This window comes from Chlamydomonas reinhardtii, chromosome 17 (assembly GCF_000002595.2).
Source record: "Chlamydomonas reinhardtii strain CC-503 cw92 mt+ chromosome 17, whole genome shotgun sequence".
In the NCBI taxonomy this organism is placed as follows: domain Eukaryota; kingdom Viridiplantae; phylum Chlorophyta; class Chlorophyceae; order Chlamydomonadales; family Chlamydomonadaceae; genus Chlamydomonas; species Chlamydomonas reinhardtii.
In genome coordinates, this window is record NC_057020.1 from 2,842,911 (window position 1) to 2,862,453 (window position 19,543).

The following is a 19,543-nucleotide window of genomic DNA, read 5'->3' on the forward strand; positions in this document are numbered from 1 at the left end:
CCGACCTGGCGCGCGGCGGCGGCGGCGCAGGACCTGCATGCGCTCAGCAGTGGCGGCGTGCATGTGCGTAGCGGAGGGGTCAGGCAAGCCAAGTGGAGGAGAAGAGTGCGGCGCCGCCCGTAAAGCGGCGCCGGCGCGCCAATTGTGATATGTGTAGGTGTCTGGTTTGCGGTCTTCGCTGGCGAGGATAGCATAGCGCGGTGTGTCGTAGGCCGCAGCAGTGCGGATTGTTGTGGCTAGAGCATTTCCTGCTGTTTGGTTGTCCTGTGCTGGCTGTGCTTGTGCTTGACAGCGAGACGTGGCTGCATGCATGGCGGGCCGTGCCTGCACGAACCGACCCCGGCTATGTCCGGGAGATGAGGTACCGTAGACGCTTGCGGCCTCAACTAGAGACTTGGCGTGGGCGCAGCCCACTTTTCCCTCGGCTCGCGAGGGGAACCACATACCTTGTCTTGTCACGATCTCTCGAGGCTCGATTCCACGCTGCCGCTCGCCCTGTTCCATCGCGCCAGTCCTATCCCTTACCCTCCCCCCCTCGCTCTATTGCATTGGGTTCGGTTGAGTTTGGGCTGGTATCTCCAGCCCCCGCCCCCCCCCCCCGCCTCCCGCCCGCCCGGTACATGAGCCTCTTCTCCTCAGCTTGGCGGCCTTACGCCGCACAGTGATACCTCCTCAACTCGGGGCACGCTCCATGACTGCCATTGCCGGCCGCTAGTGCACCCCTGCTGGTGTAGTCAGGCGGAGTCAGGGGAGGAGTCACACCCCATGACTACAATATAGTTTCCCTGCTGCAGGGCGCTCAACTCCTCTCTAACTAACGAGCTGCGGCGCGGCTGGGAGGGCTGGGTGCGACGTGCGCATCTGCAGGGCGTGGGGGCTGTCTGCGAAGAAGGAGGTCACGTGGGGAAGGTGGGAAGCCAGTACATTACGTGACAGGCACGGTTATTGCGTTAATGGGGTGGGAAGTGTCGAACGGCCCCCTACCTTTGCAAGCTGTCTGGGCTCGTCGGCCCTATGTGCAGGGCCTTATGCGGATTAATTGTAATCAGAGTTTAACCACTCGCGCCTGTGGTGGTGTGACTGCAGCGAGCTGGCGAAGTTTTGCGCTGTGAGCTGCGAGTGCGTGCGGGTGACCTTCCGCCAGGGTGGGGCCCGCCTTCTGACCTCACCGGGTGGATTCTCGAGCACGATAATACAAAGCTAACACGGCTTTGGTTATCGCATTGAGCTTGCACGGGAGATGCAACACTCAAAACGCGAGTAAGCATATGTACGATTCCACAAGTGGCCGAGCTTTTTCTGGCCCCGTCCGACGGCAGAAGTAGAGTTTGGCTACCTGCCTCACCACTGACCTGCGCAACTATAAATTAGAGCTCGCTGTGAGGTGACGAGAGTAAAGCGCGCCAGTGTGAGCAAGTTTCGTTGAGTAAACACCCAACAGCGCAGGAGGATACATTACAACAAACTTAGGGCACAACAATTACCTGATATCATTTCACATACAAGACAAGGGCGCTAGCGTGAGCCGCGCAAGCGCCGGGGCCCCTTCATTGCCCTCCGAGCAGACATCAGTACCAGCAGTTATCGGCATGCTATATCACCGCGCGGGACAGTCGAGTTCTTGAGGAATGATACGCGGGTGGACAGCGCGGGCCACTGCGGCGCTTCTTCTGTTAAGCGCCTTCGGCCTCGCTGTCGGAGCGGCGTCAGGTCCAGATGACCAGGCCTTCAATTTAAGGACATCTTGGTTCTCCGGCAGGAAGCGTAAGTTATGTCTTTTAAACTGGGCCTTCGAAGCGTGCTGGGAAGAAAAGCACTTTTCGCACCTCACCCAACATGTCGCTCTAAACCGGTGAAGAGGCTGCTGAGTCCCGTGCTCGCTGTAATGACATGATGACCAGGGGTGATTGACAAACATTTCCTTGGATGACGCCTGCAGTCACGCAAAGTCTTCCGCCGGTTTGTGTGCACAACACAACGGATTTCACGCAAGTATTTCCGCCAGATGCCACCGGACCGGCGGACACTTGTGTCGACCAGGCGGCTTGCTTGGATATCTACTATGTGAGTGGCAGTCGATCGGCGTGTTGTGGATGTCTTGACAACCATGTCATGTGGGCCACCTTTGCCCGACCGCACGAATTCACTTTCGCGAACGCCTAGATGACCGTGGGGAAGGCTGTCGAGTTGATACATCTGTGATGGTAGCGTGTGAGCGAGACCATGTTGCGGCCACCCTACGTCAGTGTTTCGGCCCCTAACTACGTCAGTGTCTCAGCCCCAGTGATCCCCTTCACCAGTTAGGGGGGGGGGGTAGGGGCCGAAACGCTGACGTAGGGCCGTCCCCAATCGCAACATGCAGGGGCCACCTCCACGCACTGCGCGAAGCATGACTTGCGACCTCTGCTCTGCCCCCGCGCTCCCTCCGCTTCTCCCGGCATCTTCGCTTCCCTATGCAGGACACGAGCACGTGCAAGACCACCGGCGGCTATCTGTACTGCCAGGTCTGCATCTTCTGGAATCAGGGCCGGTACAACCGCTGCCCGAAGGATGTGACTAATACACTCTCGCACACGTGCAGGTGCGATAGCAACTAGAGGGGTCTACATACTACACTCTCTTCAATAGCTGAAAATGATGGAGGCAGCAACACAAACATGGTGCTCGCGTGTGGCCTCAGAGTCCCAGATGCAAACTGACTGTGCGGCCGCCGTACTGGGGGTGCTGCGTGCAGAGGTGATGAGCTCGACCCCGGCATCACAGCTTTCGGCGGCGCACCTCAAGCGCAAGGCGGAGACACAGCAAAGCTGAATGGCTGGCCGTCTGGAGGTGAGGCCTCGCACCTGCTCATGATTGCGTGCCTGCAGGCCAGCGCGCGGCTCGACTGCGTGTCAAGCTGCGTGTGTGGGATCACATGCGCGCCAGGGTCCTGACCGAAACACACACGTGCTTGCCCGCCTGCTGCAGTCGCCAACCGCTACTGCCAGTGGGTGCGCTGGCTCGGCGAGGACACTAACCCAGTGAATGTCAGGTTCACGGTCAAGGACGGCTCGCAATCATGTGAGTCAGTGGGGCATGGCGGGAGCGAGTGAATACGCTACACAAATAAGAGGTTTGTGACGAGGTTGGGCATTTTGCGACGGGGACCGGGAGATTGAGGGTTTCTTGCGGCATGCTTGATCCTGCGTGTGACCAGCGTCCCGGCATTTGCATGTCATTGTCCCCGCCCTCCGCCCTGACACCGAACCTACCCTCGTCGGCATCTAACCTGCAGGCGGCACGGCCACGGGCAACTTCAAAATCAACGGCATGACTGCCACCTGCCAGCCGCCCCGCACCCTGAGCAGCGGCGCCATTGCCGGATGCGGCAGGGGTGACCAGGTGCGTGCGTGTGCGTGTGCGTGTGCGTGTGTGGGCGTGTGTGGGCGGAAGCGCGGGCGGGCGGGCATGTTGCGGGCGCAATGTTGTTGAGAGCGGCGATGGGGGAACTGGAGGCAAGGGCAAGCTGGGGAGGCCCTTATCTGCTGGCATTGAGGGTGGGCTGGGACGACAGGTAGGGTTGCGGGACGGGAGTGACCTGCCTCGTGCGTACCCTGCTGTGATGCTTCCGGCGGGCGGGGTGGGACAGATGCGAGCTGATGTCAGCGGCGTGGGAAGGCGAATCGTGCTTGTCACGAGGGGCAAGGGCGGGGGCTGCTTCACGGCCTCGCTCCAGACGTCTCGCCCCCACACGGCACGAACAATCCCCCTCGCTCCCGTCCATGCAGGCCAACGAGTGCCTGTGGACGTTCTCGGTGCCGCGCATTCCCGTGTGCAACACCAAGTCGCCGCCGCCGCCGCCCCCGCGGCCGCCGCCGCCGCCCACCGCGCTGCGCCCGCCCAACAACAAGGGCGGCTATGCATGCGTCAGCAGCGACGATGCCGACGACGCAGTGAGCATTGCATTGTTATTAGGGATGACCTGCTGGGTGCCAAGAGCGAGTGGCCCTTGACGCAGCTTCCTACCACCACCCTAGAGAGAGAGCGCGGCTGCTCGAAACCCCCAGCCCCTTCACTGCACTTCGTTCCCATCTACCCAGCCACCCACTCGTTCCGATCCACCCTCCCGCTCACCCACCCAACAGGGCCACTGCCAGGGCACCGCCTGCGGCAGTCTCTACATCAACATGATCCGCAAGGCGCTGGACCTGGCGCCCATTGACGCCGACGGCATCCTGGCTGTGGGCAGCTTCACCAACGGCACGGTGAGGCGGCGGCGGGCCCGGAGGAATGGCGGCGAGCGGACCCCGGGGCGGATCGGGCTTAGTGCCCGTCTGGGTGTATGACGGCAGGATTAATGATGGGGCTTGCTTTGGGGCAACGGGCGCCGGGGCCAGGTTAGGGCCGTGGCGGATTGTTGCCAGCCTCTCTCTCTCGCCCGCTCCAGTCCTTGCCACGTCTTGCCACATCCCTAATGATTATTCCTTCCCCTCACCCGCCGCTTCCCATGCCTCCCCTGTCACCCCGCGTCGCCGTTGCAGAGCGCCCGCAGCTCGCTGGAGGAGTGGGTGAAGGCCGCCGGCGTGTCGGTGTCCAAGATCACGTACGCCGACACGGCCGCCAAGGTGGCCGCCGCCAACCTCACCGCCTTCAAGCTGCTGTACGTGCCTAGCAGCTACCTGCAGACCAACGGCGGCATCACGGACGCGCTGAACGACGCGCTGATCGCCATAAAGGGCAAGATCGCGGACTTTGTCAACCTACGCGGTGCGTGCAGCAGGCGGGGCGAGGTAGAGCGGTAGCGGGATGGAGCAGTAGCGGATGCTACAGCAGCCTGCATAGATAGAAGTAAGCACTTCGGCTCATAACCAGCCCCATCCAGCTTCAACGCCTGGACGCACTCGCGAACACGGCGGCACGCATCGCCTCTTAGTATCGTGTTCAACACTCGCCTCCACCCTTGCCTCCACCTGCTGCCTCCAACACGCACCCTTTTGGCTTGCAGGCGGCTCAATGATTGTGCTGGCGCAGCAGGGCCTGCTCAACGGCAAGTCGTACGGCTTCTTCCCCACCAACTTCACCTACGTGGAGACGGACTTTTACGACTCGAACAACCAGCCCGAGATGGAGCTGGTGTCGCCCTCCACAGACAACGTGTGAGTATTTGGAGTGGAGTTTGTGACCGTTGGGGGCGAACTTGGCTGTTGTAGGCATGAGGTTTTAAGGATCATGTTCGGGCGTGTGGAAGCAGTGTGCAGAGCAGGCTGTGCAGGCAGTGTGTAGGGCAGGTTGCGCCCCGAGGCTGCTGGTTGGGCCTGACGTGTATGCTTGCGCTCTTCTCGCAGCAACATCGACCATCGCTTCTGGCACGGCTACTTCACGGGGCCCCAGGACTGGAACGGCCTGCGTGTGGTGTCGTACGTGGCGAACCAGTGCCCCACACCCCAGGGCAGGGGCCAGAAGTGCAATGCCACGGGTGAGTACGTGGGTCCATTGGGGGCCCTGCCTGCCTCTGCTGCGAATGAATGCAAGTGTTGGCCCATGGTCGAGCGCCTGCTCACGAGTTTCCACCGGCTTTGATGACCGCAGTGCTGTGCAACCTCAAGACCTTCCTGACAAAGGAGAACTGCTACAACAACATTGACGACGACGGTGACGGCTTGATCGACAAGGCAGACCCGGATTGCATCCGCTGCGGTGATGGCATTGTGGACCCGGGCGAGGACTGCGATGACGGCAACATGCTGGATGGCGACGGCTGCAGCTCGGTACGTCTTTACTTGGATTGTGGGAGGTTCCTTTCCTGCTGTGGGTTGTACCAACCCGCACGGGCCCTGACCTGTGGTGGTGCCGCTGCTGCTGCGGTACCGACGTGCATAATGTAACCCTTGCATGCACTATCGTGTGTTCATCCACAACCCGACAACAGGTGTGCAAGTTCCAGGCCTTTGCGCCGCCGCTGCGTGCCCCTCCCCCGCCCTTCATGGAGTCAAACGACCCCGACCTCGACTACTGCTACCAGAGCAGCAACGCCGGATGCGCCACGTGCGCCGGAGCCTGCGAGACGGTGCGTCCCGTACTGGCGCCACGTTGTTGCTTGTAGCAGTACTTGTAGCAGTACTTGTAGCAGTACTTGTAGCAGTACTTGTAGCAGTACTTGTAGCAGTACTTGTAGCAGTACTTGTAGCAGTACTTGTAGCAGTACTTGTAGCAGTACTGGGTCTCATGCGGGCTCCGCCCACATTGATGCAGCGCCACCAGCCGTATGCCGCACACTGTAACACGCCAATGGTGAACTCGCATCCGTAATAAGCAAGCACCGTGCTGCGTCCTTTCGTTTTCCCTGTGCTATCTTTCTGACACGCACGCACGTCACGCACACACACGCTCACGCTCACGCAGGTGGACGGCTTCTGGGGCTCTGCTCGCGCCTGCAAGCTCCCCAAGAAGCTCAAGGGCGGACTGCCGGACGCCAACGTTTGCAAGAACGACATGGGCGGGCTGGCGGTGCGGGTCGAGGACCTGTACGTCACCGACAACGCGGGAGCGGTCAGCAGCATCGTGGGCCAGGTGCGCCCCCCGGCATGGCTGCTCCGCGCTAGCTCCACCAGAATGTGCACGAGCTTGCTGCGTACTGGCTGCTACCTGTAGCACTTGGCGCATGCGGCATGCGGCATGCTGACTGCTGACCCGCCCAACCTCCTCTCTATCTAACCCCCTTGTCGCGTGCCACTCCGTTGTCAAGCATCGCCCACGCTCTCCTCCTCGCTCTATTGCATTGGGTTTGGTTTAGTATGGGCTGGTATCTACAACCCCCCCCCCACACACACACACACGCAGGTGCACATGTTCCGCACCACGGGCGGCATCCTGACCGCCACCGTGCGCATGGGCTGCCCCCAGCTGCTGTACTCGGACGCGTCCAACACCACCGACATCAACCAGTTCATGCTGGTGTCCTACACTGCGGGAGGCCGCTTCGTGTCCAAGACCGTGCCCATGGTGGGGTCGTGGATGGGGCCGTGGATGGGGGGGCCGTGGGTCGCTGTGGTGACTCCTCAGGGGTCCGGCTCCCTGCGCTCGTGCACCCAAACTTCACGGCGCTGTGACTGCTGTTTCTCGCGCGCGCGTCCGCTGCACGCCCCATCAGCCGTACAAACTCCAGCCCCTCCCCCTTTCTCTGTACCAACCCTTGCAACCCCCGCCCTGCCCCGCCCCGCCCGCATGCAGGTCCGTCCCGACGTGGGCAAGAAGCGCTACGCCTGCTACAGTTTCGAGTACGACATGAACGAGATCGTGCCGGGCATTGGCTGCACCCTGGTGGACATGGATGTGCGCATCACGGTCAGTCGGTCACGTGGCGGGACCCGTGGAGTTCGGGGGTCGGGCAGGGCCGCGGGCAGGGCGGGGCGGGGCGGGGCTGGCCGCAGAGGCTGTGGAGATTCGGACACCGGCTTTTCACGAGCTGGCCGGCTGGTCGCCTTGCTTGCATTCCCCGGCACTAAATCTCTCCTTCCCTTCCCCTCCCCACTGCCTCCGTCCCCCTCCTCAGGTGCGCTCATCCTTCACCACCTCCATGGTGGGCTCCACCACCTGCAGCAGCGCACCGGACAAGCTGTCGCAGACCACCACCATGACTGAGCGCACCTCTTTCCTGGTGGCTCCCCAGCTGCCGCCAGACATGCCGCCCAGCCCGCAGCCGCCCTCGCCGCCGCCGCCTCGGCCGCCGAGTCCTCCTCCGCCGCCGCCGCCGCCGAGCCCCAGCCCGCCGTCGCCCCCACCCCCCAGCCCGTCGCCCCCGCTGCCGCCCAGCCCGCCGCCGCCCAGCCCGCCGCCTCCGCCGCCGCCGTCGCCACCGCCGCCGCCGCCGCCGAGCCCACCGCCCCCGTCGCCGAAGCCGCCCAGCCCTCTGCCACCCAGCCCGCCGCCTCCGCCGCCGCCGTCGCCGCCGCCGCCGAGCCCTCCTCCTCCCTCGCCACCTCCTCCCAACCCACCTCCTCCTCAGCCACCTAGCCCGCTGCCTCCGGCGCCCAGCCCGCCGCCGCCGAGCCCTGCGCCGCCTCTGCCGCCGTCACCCAAGCCTCCGGCGCCTCCGAGCCCCGCGCCACCCAGCCCAGGACCGTCGCCTCCTCCCCCTTCGCCCATTCCTCCTAGCCCCGTGCCGCCCAGCCCGGCGCCACCGCTCCCGCCCCCTCCGTCGCCGCCCCCTCCTTCCCCTCCCCCTCCCAGCCCCCCTCCCCCCAACCCCCCTCCTCCCCCGCCTCCATCGCCCGTGCCGCCGTCTCCTAAGCCGCCGTCTCCGCCCCCGTCCCCGGTTCCCCCGTCGCCGGCGCCTCCCAGCCCGAAGCCGCCGCTGCCCCCCGTGCCGCCGAGCCCGGCTCCCCCGGCCCCGCCCAGCCCGGGGCCGCCTTCGCCTGTGCCGCCTAGCCCGGAGCCACCCAGCCCTGCGCCACCCAGCCCCAAGCCGCCGCTGCCGCCGTCACCAAGGCCGCCGAGCCCGAAGCCTCCTTCACCGGCGCCTCCGGGGCCCCCGCCTTCGCCTGTGCCGCCCAGCCCAGAGCCGCCCAGCCCCGCTCCTCCCTTCCCTCCCTCGCCGCCCCTGTTCCCAGTGCCACCCTCGCCGGCCCCGCCGCCGCTGCCTCCTGTGCCCCCGAGCCCTGCGCCTCCCGGCCCCCCTCCTCCTTCCCCTCCTCCTCCTTCACCTCCTCCTCCCTCTCCCCCACCTCCGAACCCGCCGCCTCCCCCGCCGCCTTCGCCGGAGCCGCCCAGCCCCAAGCCGCCCAGCCCGCCGCCACCTCCTTCGCCGGAGCCGCCGCTGCCCCCGAGCCCGCCGCCGCCGAGCCCCGTCCCTCCTTCTCCCGAGCCGCCGGTGCCGCCGAGCCCCGCGCCTCCGAGCCCACCTCCTCCCCCGCCTCCTTCCCCGGAGCCGCCCAGCCCCAAGCCGCCGTCGCCTCCGCCTCCGCCGTCGCCGCAGCCGCCGTTGCCGCCGAGCCCGCCGCCGCCGAGCCCCGCCCCTCCGTCGCCTGAGCCTCCGGTGCCGCCGAGCCCCGCGCCTCCGAGCCCCCCTCCCCCTTCACCTCCACCGCCTTCCCCTCCCCCTCCCTCTCCGCCTCCTCCTAACCCGCCTCCCCCTCCCCCGCCTTCGCCGGAGCCGCCGTCACCGAAGCCGCCCAGTCCGCCGCCGCCGCCCTCGCCTGAGCCGCCGCTGCCGCCGAGCCCGAAGCCTCCGCTGCCTCCCAGCCCTGCTCCGCCGCTGCCTCCCAGCCCTGACCCGCCTAGCCCGGAGCCGCCCAGCCCGGAGCCGCCCAGCCCCGGGCCTCCGCGGCCTCCTTCGCCTCGGCCCCCGAGCCCAGAGCCGCCCAGCCCCAAGCCGCCTGTGCCGCCTGTGCCGCCCAGCCCGGCACCGCCCTCCCCTCGCCCTCCCTCCCCCAACCCTCCCAGCCCTCGCCCTCCCAGCCCCATGCCACCGTCGCCTCCTCCGCCTCCTTCCCCAGAGCCACCTTCCCCTGAGCCGCCCAGCCCTGAGCCGCCCAGCCCGGCGCCGCCCAGCCCTGAGCCGCCGCTGCCTCCGAGCCCGGCGCCCCCCAGGCCTCCGAGCCCGCGGCCGCCCAGCCCCATCCCCCCTTCGCCGGCTCCTCCCTCCCCGGAGCCACCGAGCCCTGAGCCCCCATTCCCACCCTCGCCTCCCCTCTTCCCCGTGCCCCCCAGCCCACCTAGCCCGCCCTCACCCCCCAAGCCGCCGGTGCCCCCCAGCCCAGCGCCGCCAAGCCCGCCGCCTCCCAGCCCGGTGCCTCCCAGCCCTGAGCCGCCCAGCCCTGAGCCACCGCTGCCGCCCAGCCCTCGCCCGCCGACTCCTCCCAGCCCCTCGCCGCCGTCGCCGCGCCCGCCCAGCCCGCGTCCCCCCATCCCGCCGAGCCCCGCGCCTCCCAGCCCGGCGCCGCCGTCGCCTGAGCCGCCGCTGCCGCCCAGCCCCGAGCCGCCCAGCCCTGAGCCGCCAAGCCCGACGCCCCCGGCACCGCCTTCGCCTGAGCCCCCCAGCCCGGAGCCACCCTCGCCCGAGCCGCCGAGCCCGCGGCCGCCCAGCCCCAAACCACCTTCACCCATGCCTCCTAGTCCCAAACCTCCTAGCCCGGCACCCCCCAGTCCTCTGCCCCCGAGCCCGCCCCCGCCGAGCCCGGAGCCGCCGTCACCTGAGCCGCCGGTGCCCCCCAGCCCGGAGCCTCCGAGCCCCCCGCCTCCCAGCCCGGTGCCTCCCAGCCCTCCTCCTCCCTCTCCCCCACCTCCGAACCCGCCGCCTCCGCCGCCACCGTCGCCGGAGCCGCCCAGCCCCAAGCCGCCGTCGCCTCCGCCTCCGCCGTCGCCCGGCCCTCCCAGTCCACCCTCGCCTGCTCCCCCGTCGCCCGCCCCGCCGTCACCTGAGCCGCCTGTGCCGCCGAGCCCCGCGCCTCCGAGCCCACCTCCTCCCCCGCCTCCTTCCCCGGAGCCGCCTAGCCCCAGGCCGCCCTCTCTGCCACCTCCACCGTCGCCGTCTCCCCCTGTGCCGCCCAGCCCGGTGCCTCCCTCGCCGCCGCCGCCCTCTCCCGAGCCGCCCAGCCCGGAGCCGCCCACCCCTCCGCCGCCCTCCCCTCCTCCTCCCAGCCCTCCGCCCCCATCACCTCCTCCTCCCAACCCTCCGCCACCCCCTCCCTCGCCCGAGCCGCCGCTGCCGCCTCCTCCTTCGCCCCAGCCTCCGCTACCCCCCAGCCCTCCGCTGTTCCCAGTGCCTCCCAACCCGCCCAGCCCGCCCATGCCGCCGGCTCCTCCCTCGCCCGTGCCTCCCAGCCCGCCGCCTGTGCCGCCCAGCCCCGAGCCGCCGGCCCCACCGAGCCCAGAGCCTCCCAGCCCAGAGCCTCCCTCACCTGCGCCTCCCAGCCCGGCCCCTCCTTCCCCTCACCCGCCCAGCCCTCGCCCGCCGAGCCCTGTGCCGCCCAGCCCGCCGCCGCCCAGCCCGGAGCCGCCTGTGCCTCCCTCGCCTGAGCCGCCGCTGCCGCCCAGCCCCGCTCCGCCCACACCGCCGAGCCCTGAGCCGCCGCTGCCGCCCAGTCCGCCTCCTCCCAACCCTCCTCCTCCGTCTCCTCCCCCGCCAAACCCGCCCCCTCCCCCGCCCTCTCCGGAGCCGCCGAGCCCGCCTCCCCCTTCTCCTCCGCCACCCACTCCGCCGCTGCCGCCCAGCCCTGCGCCGCCGCAGCCTCCCTCGCCGGAGCCCAGCCCGCCGCCGCTGCCGCCCAGCCCTCGTCCCCCTTCGCCCGCGCCTCCCAGCCCCGAGCCGCCTGCGCCCCCTCCGCCGTCGCCTCCTCCTCCCAACCCCCCTCCCCCGTCGCCTCCTCCCCCTTTCCCCCCGCCGCCCGGCCCGCCTCCTCCCTCGCCCCCTCCTCCTTCGCCACCCCCTCCTCCCTCGCCCACACCACCCAGCCCTGAGCCGCCGCTGCCGCCCAGCCCTACTCCCCCCACGCCTCCCTCCCCGCCCCCTCCTCCCTCGCCGGCGCCTCCCAGCCCTGAGCCGCCCTCGCCCTCCCCTCCCCCTCCCTCTCCCCCTCCTCCCAGCCCCTCTCCTCCCTCGCCTCCGGATGCGCCTCCCCCCAGCCCCGAGCCCTCCAGCCCCCCTCCCTCCGCGCCCCCTCCTCCCAGCCCCCCTCTGCCCCCCATCTCGTCCTCGTGCGACTGCGCCACCAAGCTGTTTGCGCCCACCAACGGCGCCTGCCCCGACAACCACGTCATTCTGAACTTCAAGGCCGGCAACGCCGACCGCTTCGATACCACCACGCCCGTGCGCGCGTGCGTGCCGCGCCTGGGGTCCAACGACGACAACACCATGTATACCGTGAGTTGCGGCAAGCAGCAGCAGGGGGTCATCGTGTGTGTGTGTGTGTGTGTGCACTGAAGTGTGTGCGTGCCTAGGTGCGGTCGGGGATGGCCTGGAGTGGAAAGACGTGCTGGAGCGTGCCTTGTCTCCACACGCATTATTAGGCCCCACATACACATGTCACCAACGCACTCCTGCCGCCCTGCCGCCGCCGCTGCCGCCCCCCCCCCCCGCCCCCGCAGTTCGCCTTCTGCTGGAGCACCAGCTGCCCGGTGCTGTCGCCCCTGACGGAGGCCATGTCCACTGTGGGCCTGCGCATCTACGTGGACCAGATGTCGGTGCTGCCTGCGGTGGCCGACCGCCTCGCCGACAAGGTGCGTGTGCGTGGGGGTGCTGCTGCCTGGGCTGGTCGTGTCACGTGCGAGGGCTGCTGGCTGCCGTGTTATTGTTGCTGCCCAGCTGGTCCACATGCACACGCCCATTGCCTGTTGCGATTGCGTCGGTATCACGCAAACAAGCACTGCTGCGGTCGCGCCAGTCTCCTTGCTCTCGTCTCCTTCACCTTTGTCCGACCTGGCATCTAAAACCCAAAGTCACACGCGTGCACCCACAGGCCGTGGTGTTTACGAACCTGCACCCAACCTGCGCGGCGCCCACCTCGACGCTCACACTGCTCAACGGGCTGGGCACCTACAAGATTGAGGCCTCGCAGTCGCTGCGCCAGATCCCCGCGCCCGGCCTGGACACTCTGGACGTGGATGTGCAGGCCGCCAGGAACTGCGACAACGAGTGGTGCGTGCGGCGGGGTTACAGAACACAGTGTTGGGTGTTGCGTGCATGACACAAGCGTGTTCTACATGCGGCGATGGTGACACACACACACACATACTCACATACATCCATTCGTGCCTACCTGCACACACGTCTTGATGCCGGTCGCAGGGTTATGGTCGCCATGGTGCCGGTACACGACATCGGCGCCGACGTGCCGGCGCCGCCGCCCGCCGCCTGCCCCTGCTGGCAGCGCACCTACGACGGCACCTGCCCCGGCATCAAGGTGCGGGGCGCGCACGCCTGCACGCGTGATCTGTTTGTCTGCCAGCAGTGTGCACAGCTGCAGCTTGCGTGCTGGCGCGCGCTGCGACGCACCGTCGCCGCACGCCTCGCACCTCGCCACCCCTGTCTCCAACGCCCGCCAATGCCGCTGCCCTCGCTCCCCATGCACAACCACACACATACACACACACACGCAGGTGCCGTCGCTTTGCTGCATCGCATACACTGTCTTTGCGCAACGTTTTCCTTGTGCTCTTTAACACACGCAGGTGCCCATCACGCTCTCCATCGAGGGCGCGGTGGACCCGCACCTGTTCCCGCCCTCCACCACCAACACCACCATCCAGCAGTGCATCGACCCCGCCAACTTCGACGTCTACACCGGCCGCATGGCCTACAGCTTCTGCTGGCGCTACGCCTGCCTGCCGCCCGTGTTTGCAAGCTACCCCTTCCGCGCCGTCTGCAAGGACCTGGAGCGATGGTGGGTGGCGCATGCACGCGTGCGGGCTGCTGACGAAATTGAATGCTGCCCAGGCAGCCGCTGCTGCTGTGAGGGAGGGCGTTTATTGTGGCGCGTGTGTTGTGGCGTGTGTGTTGTGGCGACGGCCAACAACAACTCAAACTCGAACCCTTCAACCAAAACGTAGGAACATTGCCAAGATGGAGGGCGAGTTCCTCCTCCAGCTGCAGCGCACCGAGGGGCTGGAGATGTTTGTGGAGGGCAAGACCAAGGACCCGGTCCTGGCGGGCATGGCGGTGGTCAACTACACACGCAATGACGACCTGACCTTCATCTCCATCCCGGCCGGCGGCGTTGGCAACATGACCTTCACCTAGTGAGTTCAGCTGCTGCGTGCCTCTGACTGAGCACCTAGCGAGCAACACGTTGTCCACACTTGCTTGCGTCTACGATTTTACAACAAGCACGCATGTCTGCTGGCCACCATGAAAGACATCATCTTCTTCACTCCACCAACCCCATCTTACCCCACCGCAACCCCATCTCACCCCATCTCACCCCAACCCATGCCACCCCATCCCACCCCAGCGTGATCCCGCCCGGCTTCGACGACCTGTCCGCCGCCGTGGTCATGGACTCCAAGCCGCGCCCGCCGCCGCCGCCCTCGCCGCCCAGCACGCGCCTCACCACCTGCGCCTGCCCGCTCACGCCGCCCGACACCGTGGGCGCCCCGGACGCGATCACGTGCAACGGCACCTACGCCACCATGACTGCCCGCATCGCCAACGCCTCCACGCCTGAGGAGCAGGCGGCCATTGCCTACCAGTGCGTGCCCTGGCCCAACTACGGTGCGTGGCGTGTGTGCGTGTGTGTGCGTGACTTGCGCGTGGCTTGCGCATGGTGCGGCTCATGTGTGCTGCGCTCCTGCTGTGTGAGGGCATGGATGGGTCAAGCAACATCGGTATGCTCACGTGCACGTGCGTGCGCCTGACGGGACACAAGCAAGCACGGCAGTTCTGACTCGGTAGCCAGCTGGCGCCCTAGCTACATGCCTGGCACACACAAGCGAGCTCTGCGTATCCGCTGCAAGCTACCCCTTAATCAGGCGCCATCCGAATGGTGTTTGCATCCGCCCACAGACATCTTCATGAAGGAGCTGGCGTGGAGCCACTGCTGGCGCTACGACTGCCTGCCCTCCATCTTCTTCGGCAAGCCCTACACCCTGGTCATTGACCGCGTCACCAAGCACAACATCGCGGTGAGTGCGGGCCACCGTGTGCTGCCCACGTGGCCAATCCGCCGCCCCTCATCCCGCCCCTTCCTAGCGCATGCAGCGGCCCGCCGTGCCCTCGTCCTCACACCTCCGTGCGTGCCTGCCTCGTGCTCCCTTCTCGCGCCTTCAGCCAAACCACCAACCGCCTGTTGCGCAACGACTCACCCGCCAACCAACTAACTAAACCCCAACGTGCCCGCCCGCCCCTGCCCCCCATCCAACTCATATACACGATCAGGACATTCCCGCCGCCGGCTATGAGCTGATCACCTTCCCGGCGCCGTACGGCATGACCATGAACGTGGTCTTGTACGGCGCTGCCGACGGCGCCGCCATGGAGTACAACAGCACTCAGGGCGGTCTGGTGGTGAACGGGCGGCTGCAGGTCATCCAGGTTCCCAAGCTGCAGTCCCTCACCGTCCAGCTCAACGTTCCGAACATCTATGGCGTCGACGGCATGGCAAGTTGGCAACAAGGGAGAAGGGACGGGACACGGGGGCAGGGAGGGGAAGAGGTAATGGGTGCCGGCACGCCTGAGGCATGTCCCCCATTGCCATTTTATGGCGTGTCACTCGTTGCAGTCCGGCACCGCTTTTAACCCACCCAAACCCTCCCCCTGCAGGCCGCAGCGGTGATGCTGCGCTACATCGAGGGCAGTGAGATGCCACTGCCGCCGCGCCCGCCCAGCCCGCCGCCCGCGCCGCCGTCGCCGCCGCCCATGCCCGAGGGCGTGCCACGTGTGCTCATCACCACTGGTGAGCATGTCTCAGACAAGCCCTTGCATTCCTGCATTTCACGTTGCTTGTCGCCCGCGCATACTTGCTTCCCCCATAGACGCAGGTCCAAGCGAACTGCCCATCCGGCACCAACCACCAACGCTGTATCTGCTTCCGGCGTCCGCACCCCTGCCTGTCTGCCTCTCACAGACTTCATGGTGACTGCCAAGGTCCCCGTGGAGACCCTCATCAACAGCAGCGCCACCATCACCCACAGTGGCTACTACGTCACTGTGCCCATCCAGTACTACAGCTTCGAGGTGAGTGCGTGCGTCAGACCCCGGCACCAGTAACTCGCTGGCGTCCGTACGCCCCCTGCTCACCTAATCCACCATTCTGTGTTGCCCGATGTCCCTCCTTCCCACTGCCCTGACCTCGATTCTCCCCCGCCGCCCCACTCACACACACACACGCAGCAACTGACGGACTGCTCGGACGCCTCTGTGGCGGCCTACAAGCAGCTGGTGGCCACCACGCTGGGCCTGAACGACACCTCCACCATCACCGTCTCGTGCCGCTTCGCCACCAACACCGCCGGCCAGGCCATCGCTCGCCGCCTCATGGCCGCCGCCACCTGGGTTATGGAGTCGCTGGGCCTGCGCTCGCAGCCCGGGCCCCTGGAGCGCGTGCGGCGCCAGCTGCAGACCGGCACGGGTGCCGGCGCCAGCGGCGACGCCAAGCTGGACGTGACGCTGACGTACGGCGCTCCCAAGACCGTCAACCCCGCGGACAGCGCCACCACCAACTGCGGCGTTATGGTGGGTGGCGGCTGGCTGGTGGCGGGGGCTGGGTGGTGGCGGGGGCTGGGTGGTGGCGGGGCAGGGGTGGAGTGGAGTGGAGTGGAGTGGGGTTGAGGGGTTGTGAAGGGCGGCGTGGTAATGGGGTGTTGCGGCTGGGGCGTGCTGATCCGGGGGGCGTGTCAGAGTGCGCAACAAAGGTGTTCCTGCACTCCTGCGACCATTTCCGCGCTCGTCATTCCCTCTTGTTGCCAACCAACCACCCGCCCACCACCCCACCAATGCCCGCAGATGACGGCGTGGGGCGCCAGCTGCGATGCCAGTAAGGTCCGCGCCGCGACCCGCGTCACCATTCGCAGCGAGAAGGCCGACACCAGCCAGAGCGCCGTGGCCTCTGCCTGCAGCTCCGCCGCCGCCGAGGGCACCGCCGCGCTGCTGGCGGCGTCGCCCACTCTGTCGCTCAACGATCTTGAGACCATGGCCTGCCAGACCGCTATTGTAACCACCTCCGGAACCAGCAGCAACGGTAACGGTAACGGCAACGGCGGCAACGGCAACGCACTGCCGCCGCCGCCGCCGGCTGGCGCCGCGAACCCGCCTGGCGCGAGCGGGATGTCGCCGGGCGCGATTGCGGGCATTGTCATCGGCAGCGTTGCTGGCGTGGTGATCGTTGGCTTTGTGGCGCTGGCCGCGAAGAACAAGATCCAACAGAGCCGCAGCGGGACCCAGTTTGTGGATCCCAACAGCGGCCGCCCCGGAGCGCGCCGCTGGCGGACATACTCCATGCAGGAGCGGGCCGAGGAGGCCGTCCGTGGCTCCAGGCCCGTCGCGGGCGTGTCAGTCTACACCTAAGCAGCTACGCTGCCGGAGGCTCCGACAGGCCGCCGCCTGCGGAGCGAGTCAGGGTTTGCTGTCAAGGCGAGGGTGCGGAAGGATGGTTTGCTTGCAGCGGCGGCCCGGCGTGCGTGCGCCGGCCCCGCTGGCGGCGGGCGACACGCTGAGATGTATGCGTGTGCATTCATGCGTCAGGATCTATCTATGTCTCAATGCCGTTGCCAAGCTTCGCGGCTAACGCGTGTTGAGAGTTCGGGATCCGGTTTAACGCCAAAAGTTTATTGTTCAGTCTTGCAAGCTTATTGCATCACGTATAGTCTTTACAGATAACACGCGTTGAACTCTGTACATTCGTCAGCGTGTGGACGTCGGCATGTCGTACATGGTGTGCGTGTGGGGGGAGACGAGCAGTTGCTTTGGTGGCGTCTGCCGAAACGCAGTTTGCCACGGGTGTGCATTGACTGTTGGCGTGCGTTGCTTCAGTTGCGTGCAGGTTTGCAACCAGCGAACTTAACGGCCGCGGGTGTGTCTTTCGCTGCTGCGCGCATGTTAGTACTTGCGCTTGCGCTTGTACAATTCATTACGCCCTGGCCCTCGTGGCCAGGAGCTTACAAATTACCGGCTTACATGTCTATACATATCAAGATACCGACTATGAATAAAAAGATGAGCGCGCCTCGCATGCACCAAGCTGCGGCATGGCCCTGTACGACGTGTGTGCGTGCTCTGTGTGAAGCAAGAGTTCAAGTAACCCTGACGCTGGGTATGAATATGCCTTCAATGTGATTACATCAGAGCAGTGAGCATGCGCGTGGGTGTCTTTGTGCGCCGGCTGCGCACCGCGCTGTGATGCGCTTGAAGTTGGAGGTCGATCCTTGTGGCCACGGCGCATGCAAGTTGCTGAGCTGGTTGGCGGCAGCAATAGGAAGACGAATGGCAGGTTCAGGGTGCCCAAGGTAACTTGGGATTGCGCTGGTCTGCTCGCCATGGTGTGCATGGTGCGACTGCCCTGCGCGCGCCAGCGCGCGCAGCATGTCCACTGCACAGGCTTAATGCCTCTGCCATGCGGCGGTTCGGCTTCGTGTGTTCGCGTGTGTCCTTGAACAGTCTTGCGGCGATTAGTTGTGGGATGACGGGCCCAGAGCGGGCAGGCGGACTCTGGGCCGTGCGGGTGCGTGGTGGTGCGTGCTGTGGCACGTACTGCTACCAACACCTTTGGCGGCTCCAGCAGCCGTTTGCACGAGCGGTCCCACCCGCTGTGAAGGCGGGGGGCTGCGGTCCTGCTTACTTGTGCCGCAAAGGCACCGAGTGCTCCTGTAACAACGGTGCACTACCGGCTTACCTCGTCAGGGGGGGTCAGCGCAAGCATGGGGTTGCAAGGCTCGGCAATCATCCGCGATACCCACCGCTGCGGGGAGTGCACGGTGCAGCTGCAGGGCGCGGCGGTACTCTGTGCTACGTGGGGCGGCGGTGGCGACAATCCCGTGGGACCAGCCGCGTAACCCAACGCGGCGAGTGCGCGGGTTAAGTTACAACAGAAGCGCCGCCCGTCCCGGGTGGACACCGGTCCGTGGACTCCACTCACAAACGCGGCCCTACATCACTAGCGGGCCCTAGCACCTCGCTCGCCTTCTGACATGTGCAACGTGACAAGCAAGCGAACCAGCAACATGCACCAGCAGGACACAGCACAACACGCAGCCTGCCCCACATCAAGAATAAATGCTGTTGTACTGCACATGTTCCATAACGCGCCCTCCGTGATACCGCGCGCAGATTGTGTTCACAAGTAAGATTCGATGCAAGGGACTTCCCTGCTGGTTTGAGAAAGGAAGCAGGCATGCAACATGAGTGCCAAGGCACCGCCGGCCGACAATTGTCAGTCCCCTCTCTCCAGCAGGGGTTCGGGGTGTCCAACTCGGCGGTTAGCTGTCGGTTGCCACCGACATTTGGTCCCGACCCCCCCTGGAAGTGGGCAGGCTGAGCCCGCAGTGCGCCGGGCGAATACCTATGACAACTTAGACTTATAATACGTCGCGCGGCATCCCCCAAAGCTGTGGCGGAGTATCGCGCATTCTCAAAGCATGGATGTTGGCCTCAAGCCCCAGGCGCGAGCGCCGGCCGCCCGGTATCGCCCCAGAACGTTATCTTGCGGACCCTGAGGCCCGGCGGGAGCGCATACGGGCTGTCTTCGCTCGTTTCCGGACACTCCCCAAAAGAATCATGGCCTGGCTGTTCAAAACGAACCAAACCGAATTCCCATCTTTTGCTATGGATTCTATAATCACTTACACCATTCCATAAGCACGCTAAACGTTGTGACCAGGTCCGTCTAGACGCAAACGGGCGGTGATGCTAGGCCTGGGCTCCCAGTTCTGACTGTGAGAGGCCTATAGGCAGCGCCCCGACACCCGTGCGTCCTCCATATATGCATATATGAAGTGGGTGGCAACAGCGCGCAGCAGGCAGGCTCATACGAGTGGAAATGGACAGGGTGAAATGTGCGAGCAGCAACTTGAGTCGCATACAGCCTTTGTTTTGTGAACTAAGCTGCTATGGGTCATTAAGACAACCAAACTCGTAGAG

At 66.2% G+C, this 19,543-nt stretch overlaps 1 protein-coding gene across 1 annotated transcript; it reads left to right on the forward strand.

The window, feature by feature from the left end:
- Positions 1–1,181: 1,181 nt before the first annotated feature.
- Positions 1,182–18,289, forward strand: CHLRE_17g719325v5 (uncharacterized protein). Its single transcript, XM_043072225.1, has 28 exons — positions 1,182–2,064; positions 2,460–2,581; positions 2,735–2,829; positions 2,968–3,060; positions 3,275–3,381; positions 3,768–3,932; positions 4,125–4,244; positions 4,521–4,746; positions 4,985–5,135; positions 5,325–5,455; positions 5,569–5,747; positions 5,909–6,046; positions 6,382–6,549; positions 6,820–6,981; positions 7,210–7,323; positions 7,532–11,839; positions 12,064–12,195; positions 12,435–12,613; positions 12,764–12,878; positions 13,147–13,358; positions 13,525–13,713; positions 13,926–14,185; positions 14,477–14,595; positions 14,849–15,070; positions 15,233–15,365; positions 15,537–15,646; positions 15,803–16,144; positions 16,415–18,289. The coding sequence occupies exons 1-28, from the start codon at positions 1,927–1,929 to the stop codon at positions 16,973–16,975; spliced, it is 8,991 nt and encodes a 2,996-aa protein (XP_042914684.1). The 5' UTR covers positions 1,182–1,926; the 3' UTR covers positions 16,976–18,289.
- Positions 18,290–19,543: the final 1,254 nt, after the last annotated feature.